Genomic DNA, 14,990 nt, shown 5'->3' with positions numbered 1-14,990 from the left:
AGAACCCAACTAAGCCCTTAGCGAGCCTATAAAACTTGACCGAACGAAGATGTTTACCAGGGCTGAATAACAGCTTAGTCTGTCTAAAGTGGCGTTTACACACACGGCAACACAGCCTGACTTTATAACGGCAAGCACCCCCTTCAAAACGAAACAAAAAGTTGACCTGTGTGTGTGTTCCTTAAGTCCTAAAAAACAAAGCACTCTACCACACTTCCTGAAGGTGTCAAAATGACATTCCTTCAGCCAGACACCCTAACAAATGTCAGCAATCATTTTCTTTCTAAAATCCACATTGTTGTTTTCCAAATGAATACCAAGCAAATGTCTCTTCATGCTCGCAAAAAAAAAAAAACATGGATGCCTTCCTCTTTTGTTTCTCGTTTGATTGTTTTTTTTTGTGGTATCAGAAAGCTGGCATCGCACGTGTGATAGTGCCAGGACTGCTGTAAAAACGTGGCGAGAGCTTGGCGTGAGAGCGTGCGTTAGGCTTGGCTTGATCTACACTCAGCATTTAGCATTTAGCATTGACACTGTAGTATCTACCTCGAACAATGCCACCGAAATCAACCAGAACCACAGATTTGAATTTAGGATGAAGATGATATTAAGATTACAAATGTGAGATGACTTAGTAAGACTATGACAGCTGGACTGCACATTTTACATGATCACAGCCTACAATGACTAGCATTATTTGTCCTAGACTAATATTTCAGACTTACTTGTCTCAGATGAAATTTGAGCTATTGGTGTGCATGTAAATGCAAGGATTAAACACAGTGAATGCACGTGAGGGAAGGAAATACTTGTGCAGGGCATCTGGACAGGGTCCGAGTCGGTCCGGTAGTAGCCGATCCGACAGACGCAGTTGGTGGCCCCCTCTGTGGTGGTGCGACTGTTGATGGGACACTGGAGACACTGCTGGTCCCCCTGGGACGGTTTGAAGAACCCAGAGGAGCATGCTGGGTAAAGACAAGTACAGAGGTCATGGTGAAGGTACAGAGGTCATGGTGAAGCAGAGTGCTTGCTGAAGACTTCTGCCCTATTGCTTTAGCTGAAATTCTGAAGTTACACAGACTGAAGTGAGACACAGCTACTAAGAGAAATATAGAAGCACCATCTTGTGTTTTTGCAGTTTTTATTATTTTTCAGTGTGTATCTCTGTAGGCAGGCATATAAACAATACATTATCACAATGTATGCTGGGACGGCGGTGCAGATGGACACTTAGACCTCTTTTTAAAGCTCCACACAGCAATATCTCAGTATACTGACACAGGCCACCTAAAAGCGCATTTGCATACATCATCCAGAACTCCATGTATGTTTATTTTTCTTATGGCATTAGTGCATTGACATATACTGTTTGCTAAATGTTTTTCACGAGCAGTTAAACGCACAAAAGGGTCTGACATTAATATTAGACACTTATGAGAAAACACTGGAGGCGCTATTACTTTAGGGCATGCGGAGGGTAAGATGTGCAACATGACAAGGCAATAAAGAGTTCAGAAGAATCTTTCATCTCTCTCTACTGACAAGTAAAAGATAACAACCTTTATCTCCTCATTACGACTTAATCAACTTCTACCACTCCCCCTAGGCAAAGCCACTATCAGGATCCCAAAAATAAGCTCTTGTATGAAAAACAGAAATAACAACCTGACTGTGCCAATAAAGGTACGAACAAAAGGCAAATCAAACGCGTGACACGTTTTTTCCCGCAGGTGCATAGCTGCCTCCTTCCCCGACAACACAGCGGCGGGAGCGAGTATAATGGAGCTCATTCTATTAGGCTAATACCCCACAGAGGCTCAGAGAGAAGAGCATTAGCCTTGGCCTGGTCCCTGGGCCCGTGATTGATGACAGGGGGTTTGCTTCACTGCCAGCACGACTATGAAGATTCCGCATTCGCACCTCACGGCGGGGCGCGAGAGGCACGAGAGGGGAGCCCCGCGGAGAGGTGCCGGAGACGCCACAGCGGGCCGAGGGCTGAGTGGCAGAAACTTAAATGGGCAGGAATGGAATTTAATGTCCGCAGCACCGCGGAGGGCAACAGAAGAAAATGAGCAGTAATGCAATAAGCCGTGTGGCATGAGCGTTCAGGGCGCCCACGGCCCGGAGACCCCCGGGTACGGAGAGGGGAGGCGAGGTTCTGGGCCCAGCTTATGACTTTGCCTGAGAAAATAAAAGAGCTAATTTACTATACTAATGTATGACTGGGACCCTCTCTACTACCACTACATATGACACACCATCATTTCTGTAATATTTTAAGCAGCATTCCAGGTTCCAAGTCACAGTGCAAGTAAAAAAAGAAAACCTCAAGACTAATGATAATGATATCAATGTATAATTATATAGATTTAAAAAACAATTTCTTCAATGTCAAAAAGTTCTACTAAATGTCATTTTTAAGTTACTTTCTACTGTGGAATAGTAATGGGCTTGACAAATACTAATAGATTCTAAAAGATTCAGTCACTGCAGCACTCCTTTGCACACCCCTGCAGGACATACAGGACATCCATGCAGGACACATAAGACATCCCTGCAGGACAAACAGCACACCCCTACAGGACACACAGGACACCCCTACAGGACACGCAGGACACAGTCCCATAAACAACTACAGTGACTGGCACCACAGCGCTCTTCACCAGGACACCTGTAATCCTATAAGGCATTGATGCAATCTGCTGCAGGTCTTGTGTCACAGATCAGAGTCCACAGCTGGTTTCGAGGGACCCGTAAACGAGGTTGCCCTTCGGCCTGCTCGGTCTACTGCAGCGCACAGCCACAGCTGTCAGAGCGAGTCTCCCTGGCGTTGCAGACAGCAGGAGAAATATTAATATCCATTAGAAGTCGTCTGCCAACAGGCTGCACTCTGATGCCGCTTCAGTCTAATGGGAGATGAAGCACTAAGCTTCAGCCAGTTCATTATCACTCTACTCCCTCTCAACCTAGCAATAAAGTCAACACCACGTCTACCGTCAGTATGGCTGGCATTATGTGGATAAAATAGTCTCCAAATAATCTGTTAGGGATTTACAGACCATAAGCAAGGCCTTAATAAGATAATTTAGTTTGAGATCACAGTTTTTCAACATGCGTTTTTCTAACCTTGACCGAAACCTGCAGGCTAATCTGTCCTTCGGAACATTCTGGGCCCATGTACCTCAGTAATAATATTGTGATTCTCTTTTTTTTAGATTGTAAATGAGACTCATATGCTGTAATAAACCCTCACTGCAACAAACTGCTGGCTGAGCAATTCTGTAAAATCAAATAATTCATATTTGGTAATAAAGTCTGGTAGCAGTAGCTGACATCCAGCCTGGGGAACTCTACAATGCTCATGTGAAAATGTGAAAACAGATGAGGACCAGAGCCAGGTTGACTGAGAAAGACCCAGTGAAGCGTGTTAGCCTGCGTCTGCAGACGGGTTGTGTTTGGGGAACGGGCGTGAAAGCACAGCAGAGAGGTCAGGAGTCTGTGGGACACAGCAGAGAGGTCAGGAGTCTGTGGGACACAGCAGAGAGGTCAGGAGTCTGTGGGACACAGCAGAGAGGTCAGGAGTCTGTGGGACACAGCAGAGAGGTCAGGAGTCTGTGGGACACAGCAGAGAGGTCAGGAGTCTGTGGGACACAGCAGAGAGGTCAGGAGTCTGTGGGACACAGCAGAGAGGTCAGGAGTCTGTGGGACACAGCAGAGAGGTCAGGAGTCTGTGGGACAGCCACGCCGCCCCATAGAGCAGCTGGTGTCCGGGCACAACCTGCACTCCTATGTCCCACCTCCAATCTACACAAACAGTGTGATGCTTTCTATAGACCCTAAGTCATAAATTGTGATCTATGCATCTCATATTGCTACTCCAATGCTGCTATAAAATGACATTGCACTGATTTTGTTAAACAACTGTGCAGAGAATATTTCATAAGGTGGTTTAAATAGATACTGCTACTGCAAAAAAGCATTACAATGTCTTCTGTGCACTAAAAATAATCGTAAAATGTTATGGCGAGAGAGATTGAATAAGATTTTGGCACTAAATTACAACTTTAAAACAACTTAATGTGGCTTAACAGCTTCACGCAAAGTCTAATAAATTGAAGAAATATATGTACTGAATATAACTGTAAAAAAATGCTTTGGTATGCATACTGGCTAACCCTAAAACCATCAATTTATTCACCAATTCTCATCTAAATGCAGGGTGAATAAATAAAAGGTTCAGAAATAATTGAATAAGTACAAAAAAAAAACAACACAAGACAAGAACGAAAAAAATAGTCCCTAGTGAGACAGACAGGCCGGCTAGCACCCCACAGACAATGCTGCCGTGAAGAGCTGCTAACGTGAGCCCCCAGTCACACGCAGCATACTGCAGACACCACGTGACCAGACCGCTCCCAGCGGCTGGCACCGAACCGTCAGTCAGCACAGAGACGGGCGAGCTCATCGCCAATGCAAGCGGCAGACACACACAATCGTAGTTATTCTCAGCCCGAATCCTTAGCGGTTTAGATGCCAACAGACCTTCGTGATGTACCATGTCTATTATAACACTCCAGTATTTCTAGAACGAGTTAGCAATATAGCATTAGTGGTGGCGTCTTCGTGTAATATGTCTTAGATCATGTTTTAAAGAAAGAAAACGTACACAATGGTGTAGCAGTGTGTCTCATAACGATTGCTTCTTACTTGCACCTGAAAATTCAGCTTTTTTAATAACTTCAAAAGTGAAAACAGCCACAGATGTGGAATTCTCAGAGATCCGGTGCACATTTCTTATCTTTTGCCACTGAACTGTAACACTGCACCGCTGCTTTATCATCTTGTTTTCATCATCGTATAGACACCAAGGGAATTCTACCGGATTTTCAACGCTGGGCCCAGACGACTAGGGGATTAGCGCTGAATTCTTTGCTGAGGCACGGGATTATCGGGACGGTGGGAGACGGGAATCCTGCTCTAAAAGTGCGTGGGGAGGGTCCAACAAGCAGTGGGGGGCTGCCGGGCCCGGGCTGGGGACAAGCAGCGGGACGGAGGACTCATTTCGAAGGGCAGCGTTGCGAGACACATGCTCTGGAGATCCGAGCACTCCAGGATTAAGGGGAGGGAACCTCCGGAGAATGAAGGCACTCTGAGCCTCTTTATGAGAGCTTTGTTGCTAATGTCTGGAATGTTACGAAGAGCCAACTAGAGAATATCTGGGTTGTGTGTGGTCAGGTGGGGGTGGCCGTGGTGGTTACGTTTCCTCAGAACCTGACCACCTCTATTGTGTCTTGTCAGAAGGCAGACTCACCACAGCTCTAACCACACCGCAGTTCGATGCAAGTCCGACCCACAGGCGGCTGAATTCAGATTTCAACGCTGCGCATCTCGCCAAAAATCAGAGGAAGGTATTTTTTATTATAATCAGAACAACCATATTCTGTCAAGAAGAGCTCGTTTCATCTCTCCTTAAATAGTCTGCATGATAGGCCTGTTCCTGCAAGCAACTGATACCTGCAAAAAAAATCCCAACTGACCACAATCCTTCTATTGTGGTGTGCTCTAAAGGGATTCAGAAGTGGCCCAGAGAGGGTGGACTCTGCACTGAGCTTAATTTTTTGATGTGGCCTGAACATTCGACAACACCGGGAGACATTCTCATCTATTCCACTGAAACTGACTCCAGAGCCCAAAGCCCAAATCTTTTGCTGGAACATTCGCTCCAAGATTTATTACTTTGCTGAATTTTGGCGCAGAGTTACATCATACATTCCTTGTTTAGAACACCATACCATACACCCAGGGGACCTTATTTTCACAGATTACTGACTATGAATACAGGGTACTTTTACAAAAAAGGAACAAAAAACTCTTGTCTAAAAAGGTGTCAAAACCAGTTTAGTCACAGACAGGCCAGATATTTGGCAGATATTTGGTGTTATGTATTCATTCATGGTGTTTGATGTTAATATTTCATTAGTCCCCAGTGGCTCAGAAGCTGCTCCTCAGGGTGCTGTTTTCTGCTCACTGCCTCCATTGTGCTGTGACTGACAGTTGAAATGTATTCATTTCATTTGGAGTTGTAAATATTAATGGTGTCAACTCCATCTGCTAACCTCTACCTGAGACAAAGGGCTGTGCGTTAACCCGACAAGCTCTTTTATATGACACTGTGACACCCGGTCCAGCGCTGACTGTGTGGTGTCAACATCGCATACCCACGATGCTTTGGGCTCTCTTTGTGCGCCTGACAGCGAAATGCGAGCGCGTCAGTCATCAGCTGTGCCGCTGGGGAGAGCACTGGCAACGGGTGAATGGAGACGGCTGATAATATAACACTGACAAAGGGGCTGGTCCACATGCAGTGGGATGGTGGGGGGTGGAGATGTGTGTGTGTGTGTGTGTGTGTGTGTGTGTGTGTGTGTGTGTGTATGTGTGTGTGTGTTGTGTGTGTGTGTTTGTGTGTGTGTGTGTGTGTGTGTGTGTGTGTGTGTGTTGTGTGTGTGTGTGTGTTTGTGTGTGTGTGTGTGTGGGTGTGTGTGTGTGTGTGTGTGTGTGTGTGTGTGTGTGTGTATGTGTGTGTGTTTGTGTGTGTGTGTGTGTGTGTGTGTGTTTGTGTGTGTGTGTGTGTGTGTGTGTATGTGTGTGTGTGGGTGTGTGTGGGGGGGGTGGAGATGTGTGTGTGTGTGTGTGTGTGTTTGAGATGTGTGTGTGTTTGTGTGTGTGTGTGTGTGTGGGGGGGGGGGGGGGGGGGGGTGTTTGGGTGTTGGGACCCGTCGTCGTGAACGCAGGACCACAGCACGCAGGCCTTCAGGTACACTGCAGGTGTCGAGGAAGTGAGCTGACATCGGGTGCCGGGTGACACAGACATGCCAGCCAGAAACATTACAGTGTTATGCTCAGGAACTTCAAAGCTAAAGTGAGCCAGACACTGTTACTGGGCACGTGCAGCTGGATTTGGTTTGTACGGTCAGAAATCAGTTCAAAGTGACAGTCCATCAAACCCCTTGACTGGTGCAAACCAGTAAATAATCTTGCCCTTGGCCAACAGCTACACTCAAAAACAGGAAATAGCAAAAGATGACAGTACAGTAGATATCAAATAAACTATACTGTATATAGACAGAGTACATGGGTGGTACATGGGTGCAGTACCTACATATGTGTACCTACATATGTGTGTGTGTGTGAGAGAGAAAGAGAAATAGCCCACTGTTGCAGAAATGCGTGAGAGCAACAATATTTAATATAACAAATCAGACTCTGCTGCCCATTACACTTAACCACAAACTAAGAACGAACAATCGTGCCTTTGTGTGCACAAGAATTTGTTTTCTTGTTTAAATGCAAGCATATATTTATGTAGGCGGGAGAGAAACAATACGTGTGAGAATCTTTCACAGTGACTTCACATGCCCGGCTCGAGCGGCCCGTCCACGCGAGCTGCTCCGGGCGGAGGGACCGAGCGTACAGGGTGACGTACACTGGACCAGCCTCGCTCACACAAACGCTTTAGTCCGAGGCGCTGCCGTGAAAAGTTTAGTAATGCGCTTGGCTGCGAGAATAGAGGCTGATGAGGGTGATAGCAGCCAGACTTCCACAGCTGCCGTGCTGCAGAGGGCGCGTGTGCTCTGCCCCATCCCAACCCTCCTGTGGCTTCTTTGTCCCTCATCCGAGCAGGTGTGCCTGTGTCTGAGCGCGGGATCATCTGATGATGGCTTTTAAGCCATTTTAAGCACAATTTATGTCCCCCAAGTAGGTCGATTGGCCCGAGCGAGGCACGACGGTGGCGTCCCGACGCTCCCAAACCGTAACAGGTCCGCTCTCTGTGGCGGGAGGCGCGTTTCAACATAAAGGAACAGAAAAGGCCATATTACACCTAGGGAGATATCTCAAATTTGATCCAGGACAGATACACGGCATAACAAAAGACCCCTCTCGCTCGCCTTTCTTTTCGTCTGAGGCACTTTTCCTTTCATGGCGTCTGAAAGAAAGAGGAGAGGCGTGAGGAGAAGAGCCAAACGACGGGCCCCACTCACCCGACACTGTCTGCCTGCCGGGGACGCACAGACCCGGCCCGGACTCCTGACGGGTCTTTGATCAATGAGTCCCTCATCGATGACAACAGGACACCTGCTTCCCATCAAAGACAGGAAGGCCTGGCAGGGCTGGCACAGACGGCCGGTCCTCAGCATAGATTCACCCTGCCGCAGATGTCCGGCTCGGACAGCCCGAAGCCAGATCACGGGCTAGCTAGCAGGATCCAACGCGGTCTGTTAACATACAGTGTATGATCCTGGCGCATGTACTGTGTTGTTCAGTGTGAGTGGGAGATTGGTAAAGGCAATAGATTAGGAAAAATGTCTGATGTTGTTTAAGATCTTATAATGCAAATATAAGAGAAATATAACCTTTCAGTGGGCTAAAATGCTTTAAAGACAAAAATAATAGATACACTACATAATAGTAATATACATATGATATTCACATACATATGAAATAAATATATAACAAATCAATCAGATTTTACCATAGTAGAATCAAGGCTTTAGGAACCCTTAAATCTATACTTCCACAAGAATACATGCTGCTGCATCTGTAACTCTGTGGGAAGCAGCCAGGACACATGGTACTGTGGACAACAAACCAGTGACCAGTGAGATAAGTGACCTTTCTCATAATGTATATGAACACAAGGTGAATTGCTGGTGACAGGGCAGATTGATTGGCTCGCCGTGCTCAAGAATATTCCATAATTTAATAGTCAGTACAAAAACAAAATGCAACTAGACTCAGGAATGGAAGGAATTGTAATTAATCATTTGGATAATTACACTTTAAATAAAAGTCGAAGTAGTAAAACATGCCTGAAGCTGAAAAAATATAGAAACATCAAATATAGACATGGCATACTTAAACATATGTAGTAACTTTAATTAACCTAGTAATGCCTAAAGCATCAGAAGCAATGTTATCACTATCACTCATCTGGGCTAGAATAACATTAAACATAATTTTATACATCCATAAAAGTATTTTCTGACAAAAACATTACATTATGCAGTAGGGGGGCTTGGATTATGAAGCTTACAGCTACACTGTGTTAAGAGTTATCAGACTTATCGGAGTTAACAGTCAAAGGCACCACGCTTCTTACATCTCTAACTGGGAGGACAAAAAAATACTCATCCATGTCAAGACAATCAATGTCAGCCGCCCCCTGAACTCTGTCTACTGCACTACTGTCACAACAGCAAGGTCACCTTCCCAAGCCTCATGTCCAAAATATACGCAGCTCCCAGTCAGGCCCGTCGAGAGAAAAGCGCAAAATACGTGACATGTAGGTGATTTCTGAGTCAAAGAGGATCAACTGCAACAAACTTGCTCTAACAATTACTCAGAATAACCATTTTCACCATACTCTAAAATGAATCATTCCTTCTTTATTCATATAACATTTTAAATGTTTTATTTCTTATTTGTCCTACATCTTGTGCATTTTTATTCTTTGTATTAATGTACTTACAGGACTAAGAGGTGAATAAATGTCTGGCTTGCCTTGCTGCATGACAAGAAATGATGATCATACCACATGGGTGTGGTGTATTACAATTAGTGTATTACAATTAGTAGAATGATCATTAGAATAATAGAATAATAATATAGCAAGAGTAGAGTGATAATTCTTCAAGACATAAAAGTGTGATTGGCACTAGAATATGTATGCCTTGTATTCTTGGCAACAACTTTGTAACTGCTTATCTAGTAGCAGACAGGTACTGTCTGTCTGAGTGGAACGAGGATCTCAAGGGGGGTGACATCAGTGTGTGGTTCTAAAAGCAAGCGTGGGTGTAGTGAGGCACTCTGGATGACTCTCCCATCCGGATCGAAAAATAAAGAAACCTTCACTCACTCAGGTGTGTTGTGTGTGCTCCCACCACAGGGCAATAGATTTCTCCTACACTGCACTGTGTATTTCACAGCCCATTAGAATACTGCTTCTTTTATTTTTATTCATTTCTTTTTTATTTTATTAACTAAAAAGACAGTGTCAGTGTTAGTGCTGGCCTATTGTTGGTGCAGACATAGAAGCCATCTGGCCAAAACAATTTTGCAAATCTCTGTGATTTCTTTATGGTCTGTATGCTTTTCTTGTGCTTTTCGTACAGTGTTATTAACTGTATATCTCCATTTATGTTTATACATGAATTTGCCATTTAATTTAAATTTGGTTTGGACTTTCCATTTCCATCTTTCCTAAAGTACACTAATTTCATAGAATAATCTGCCATGCATCTCCCAGACATGCTGGCGAGATTTGGTTAGCGTGCATCAGCTGGGTTCTTACCTGGAGGCTAGCTGCAGTGACCTGCTCTCCCTCTACTGTGAGTAATCGTGTTTATACCGGGACTTTCCAGAGCCCATGCTCTCAGTACCGTTACGCCACCGTCAACACGCTGCCTGGTCTCAAAGATAGCAAAGGCACTGTGCCACCCTCGTAGCCGATATGTGTCAAAGAGGTCCTTTTTCAAACCAAGGGTAAAGCTTAGCAGTGTGACTCTATATGCATTACTCATTCTCTGTACAGTGTGTTTCAGTATCGTACGGGCTCATATCAGACCACTTCACAGATTGATCAAATTGTGTGTCTTCAAATGTTTTCTTAGTTCAGCAAAGATTTAGTTGTTTAAGTGTACCTTTCATCAGGGCCGGAGTGGGACATTTTTCAGCACGGGAGTTTAATGCCCAAATCCAGCCCAAAATTATTTTTCCCTCCCAATCGGCCCAAACTAGAGACTGACATGAGCCGGCCCATCGGGATTCCTCCCGAATCTCCTGATTAGCCAGTCCGGCTCTGCCTTTCATCGATTAATCTTAACCAAGTCAAGATAACAGTTTCGAATATAACCACAATGATTCAACTTAGATGTTAGAAATTAAATCTTTTTCTAGGCTATTCACACTATTCTTGTTATTATGATCTTGTGGCAGGCAGCTGGCGATGTTTTCATGTCCTGTGGAGAGATTTAGAGATCTACAGTACAGTTCCATTTTGGTCTTGTACCAGTGGTGGTCTCCATGCCTGACACTGAGGCCAATGGCGTAACCAGCTAACACAAATACCAGAACACGCACACAGCTGACCTTGACCAGCTGCGGTACACCATTAAGGTCACCGGACCCGTTTACCATGCGTCCCCCTCCAGATGTCCTGGCCTGACAGCGGTGACCCCGAAAAAGTACGAAGTACATCACAAAATGTAATAGCACACCTTGAGGGTTAGCCTCAATTCAGAACTCATTCATCATATACAAGCAACTGAATGTCTTATGCCTGCCTTTGGTTAAATCAGACTTGGGTTTGGGGGGATGGGGGGGGGGGGGTCGGTTCTGTAAGGCTTGTAAAGAGGTCCTCTGGGGAAGATCCTGCAACCTCAGCCTGCAGCTGAAAACACAACATGATGAAATGAGTGTTCATTATAACCCCCTGGGAAAGCAATATTGATTTGAAGCTGTTACAGTATATAAGGGTGTGCTCATTATGTTTGCATACATATGCAATCTTGGCTGGAAACTTCACTTTGGCTGTATTCCACATGCTTAAAACAGAGTTAATTCATTCCTGCGCAAGCTTATACTCCATGGGCTAGTTATAAAACATAGATTAAGTGTAGATATGAAGGATTCTCCTCATGTAGTTTTCAAGGTCTATTTTAACTCGTGCTTTATTTGGCACAGAAAAGTAGAAGTTTTTTTAATCTTTAAATCTTTATTTATATCTTATTTATATTTATATCTTTATATTTAAAACATGTTTTAGTTCAGAAGCACAATAGCCAAACGGTTCAATATGTCAGTGGTCAGTCGTCACATGCGGAATGACGGAAACATCTATGCACGTGCGTGAAGACACCAAATGCCTGGAGGTATTTTGCAATATTATTATGCGGTAACTGCTTCAGCCAAGAGCTCTTTGTACCATAGTTTTTTTGTCAGGAATTTAACTTTCTAATAATCTTTTTCCAAATAGGGATTAATAATGTATTTTGACTTTCCTGTGATTGGCAGATACCTTTTTAAAATCACCAGTACTGCCTGAACTACTTTTTATTTTTTTTTTAGGAAACACACATTCTTTTCAAACTTTATAGCAAAGCTGCCCATCCTAATTCATTTATCATTATTAAGTCATTAATAATGTGTTTATTCGCTATCCAAAGATATAAAAATCCTAATTATCAGCACTGACCTAGAATTTTCATGTCAGTGCATTACGAATTTTAAGAATCTGAGATCCAGCTGTTCTGAGACTTTGACTTTCATAATTCATGAATCATGATTATTAATATATCGTTTAATAATTCTGGCTAAAAATTGGGGCCTGGGGTTTATATTCTCCATGAGATAAGATCAATTGCCACTGTATTTTGGACTTACACCACCCAAATGTACAATTCACTATATATAAATGTTTTTTAATTGATATGCCCTAAAATAACAAAAGACTTACAAATAATCAAGTCATTACATCATTACCACCCACTAATGAGAATACTACTGTTTCCAATGATGTCAGAACACAGAGCTCTCAAATCCCTTTGTCTACACACACTTCTTTGTTAACCACCTCGGGGGGATATATTAGCTGTGCGTGATATTTGAACCGAATCGCCAGGGAGAGCCGTGTCTAAACGTCCACGCCGCACCCCTTCCACACTCCAAATTAGTCAATTAGTAGTGTCATTAAAGCAGTGGCAGTGAGGGGAATTAACACCAGGGGAAATAAAGGAGACAATCTGCCCTGCGCTCGGCGAGGATATTGCCGATTTCCATCCATCAACTGCTCCAGATGGAGGGACATTAGTAATTTATATTCTGTCAACAGTGCCCAGGAGAACTATGCCAGAAACATTTCCTCACTGCAGCTCAGCTCTCTATGAATGTAATCATATCTGCTGAGAGGCAGGAGAGGGCGAAATACAGCGTCTCCCTAAATCCTCCCAGTCATTCAGACCCATCTCACTCGCATTACCGCTGACTGAAGGATCTCTATTCATTATTGCTCCATTCCCCTTACAGGAGGAGGAACACTCATTTCATGCATTAATACTTAACCAACATATCCTCATGTTATAATGTTAGCGTGAGTGTAGGTGAGTGCGTGCGTGCGTGTGTGTGTGTGTGTGTGTGTGTGTGTGTGTGTGTGTGTGTGTGTGTGTGTGTGTGTGTGTGTGCGTGCGTGTGTGTGTGTGTGTGTGTGTGTGTGTGTGTGTGTGTGCGCGTGTGTATACTTGTGTATCATTAGGCACAACCTGCACAGATTTTGAGATGGAGATGTGGAGAGACACAATGACTTGATGTCTTCCTGCCTCTCATCATTCCAGAGAGAGTGTGAGCCTAGCGAGAGGTTTTTAACTGAAGGGCTGTGTGACACACACACTCATGCGCACGCAGGGAAGAGAGAGCCCCCTCTCCTTTATAAGCCCAGATATACTCTGAATTACAATTATTTCATTGTAACAATACATACATAAACCAATGACAATCATGTATTTCTTTCAATGATATACAGGCCTGAAAAACTAATATTTGTCGGTATATTAAACGTATTTTAATTTAAATCAAACCAGTCCCCAATCTTCAGGCAAACTCACCTTTGCAGACGGTGCCGTTCTCCACCGCCTCGTACCCCGCCTTACACATGCAGCGCCCGATGGGGACCAACCACTCTCCGTCTCCGTTGCAGTACAGTTTAATGGGCACGTCCACCTCCTCCGCGTTTGGGACACAGGTTCCCCTGGCCGCCACCAGGGACGTGCTCTCCGCCCCGGACAGGGTCTCGGGGAAGACGGCGCCGTTGCGCACGGCGCGGGGACACTTGCGGTAGTAGACGCGCACAGCGATGAGGGACATGCAGGCGCCGTAGTCCTGGAAGGCCAGGAAGAAGCCGCGGCGGGACACGGGGCCGAAGCTGCGCACCTCCGTGTTGATCTTCATCACGCGGCCGCCCAGGTCCACCTGCGAGAAGCTCTCGTCGGCCGCGATGGTGTCCACCTTGACCCACGGGTTCTCCATCCAGGCCGGGTACGCCTTGGTGGCCACGTCCGAGTCCGACTCGAAATAGTAGAGGTTGAAGGTCTCCTTGCAGGAGCCCGGGACGTTGGGGATGCTGCTGCAGTCTCGCACGGAGAACTTTATCTCCACGTGGATGCGCTGGGCGCCACGGCGACGGATGTACTTGGTGCGCACCCAGTTGTTCTGGTTGGTGTCGAAGACGTTGCACACCTGGTAGGTGCGGATGGTGTTCATGTTCTCATCGTAGCCGCTCACCTCCTCCCACTGGAAACAGAGCAGAGGAGAAGCTGTGAAACGGAAGCATGTCCTCTAAAGAGCTGAAACATGTTGATCAAACGTCTGCAGGAGGCGCCGCGCTTTTGTAAAAGCAATCTACTGTTTATATGCCCCATACAGGCAACACACACACACACACACACACACACACACACACACACACACACACACACACACACACACACACACACCTACTGCTGTAAAAACTCAGTATGCTTTATTATACTTCATTTGGAATACATTCAAATGCTATTTTTGCGGTGTTGAACATGGTGAGTCATTGTGCATTTGTGCAGCGCAGCACCGACTTTATATAACGTAAATCAGCAAATCATTTACAAAATGCACATATAAAAGGCAGAGCTGGGCCATTCGGTAACCCTCACCCCCATTGACGGGTATATTGTCCAGCCCAGCTCGGCTGTGGCCGTCGTCGAGTCCATCAGCACATCTGAAAGAAACACAGGGTGGGGACACGTGAGGGCCATGTAGCTGCTGCAATTACATTTTAATTATCATCCATAATAAACAGCTTCGCTGAATGCTAAATCAACAATAACATATTATGCCATGTAGAAAAACAATGGTTCTAGTTGCACATTTAATCCTAAAGGAAAGGAAAGGCTTCTTATTGGCTT

At 44.9% G+C, this 14,990-nt stretch overlaps 1 protein-coding gene across 1 annotated transcript in view; it reads right to left on the bottom strand.

The window, feature by feature from the left end:
• The window catches only part of ephb2a (eph receptor B2a), a 42,479-nt gene that overhangs the window by 18,183 nt on the left and 9,306 nt on the right, over nt 1-14,990 (bottom strand). Inside the window, exons 2-4 of the mRNA XM_076991958.1 lie at nt 14,739-14,803; nt 13,656-14,340; nt 810-965 (exon numbers count right to left, since the gene is read on the bottom strand). Coding sequence (XP_076848073.1) covers nt 810-965; nt 13,656-14,340; nt 14,739-14,803 — 906 coding nt within the window. The remainder of the gene's footprint in view (nt 1-809; nt 966-13,655; nt 14,341-14,738; nt 14,804-14,990) is intronic.

This window comes from Brachyhypopomus gauderio, unplaced genomic scaffold, assembly GCF_052324685.1.
Source record: "Brachyhypopomus gauderio isolate BG-103 unplaced genomic scaffold, BGAUD_0.2 sc88, whole genome shotgun sequence".
Taxonomy (NCBI): Eukaryota; Metazoa; Chordata; class Actinopteri; order Gymnotiformes; family Hypopomidae; genus Brachyhypopomus; species Brachyhypopomus gauderio.
This window is presented reverse-complemented; position numbering and strand designations above follow the sequence as displayed.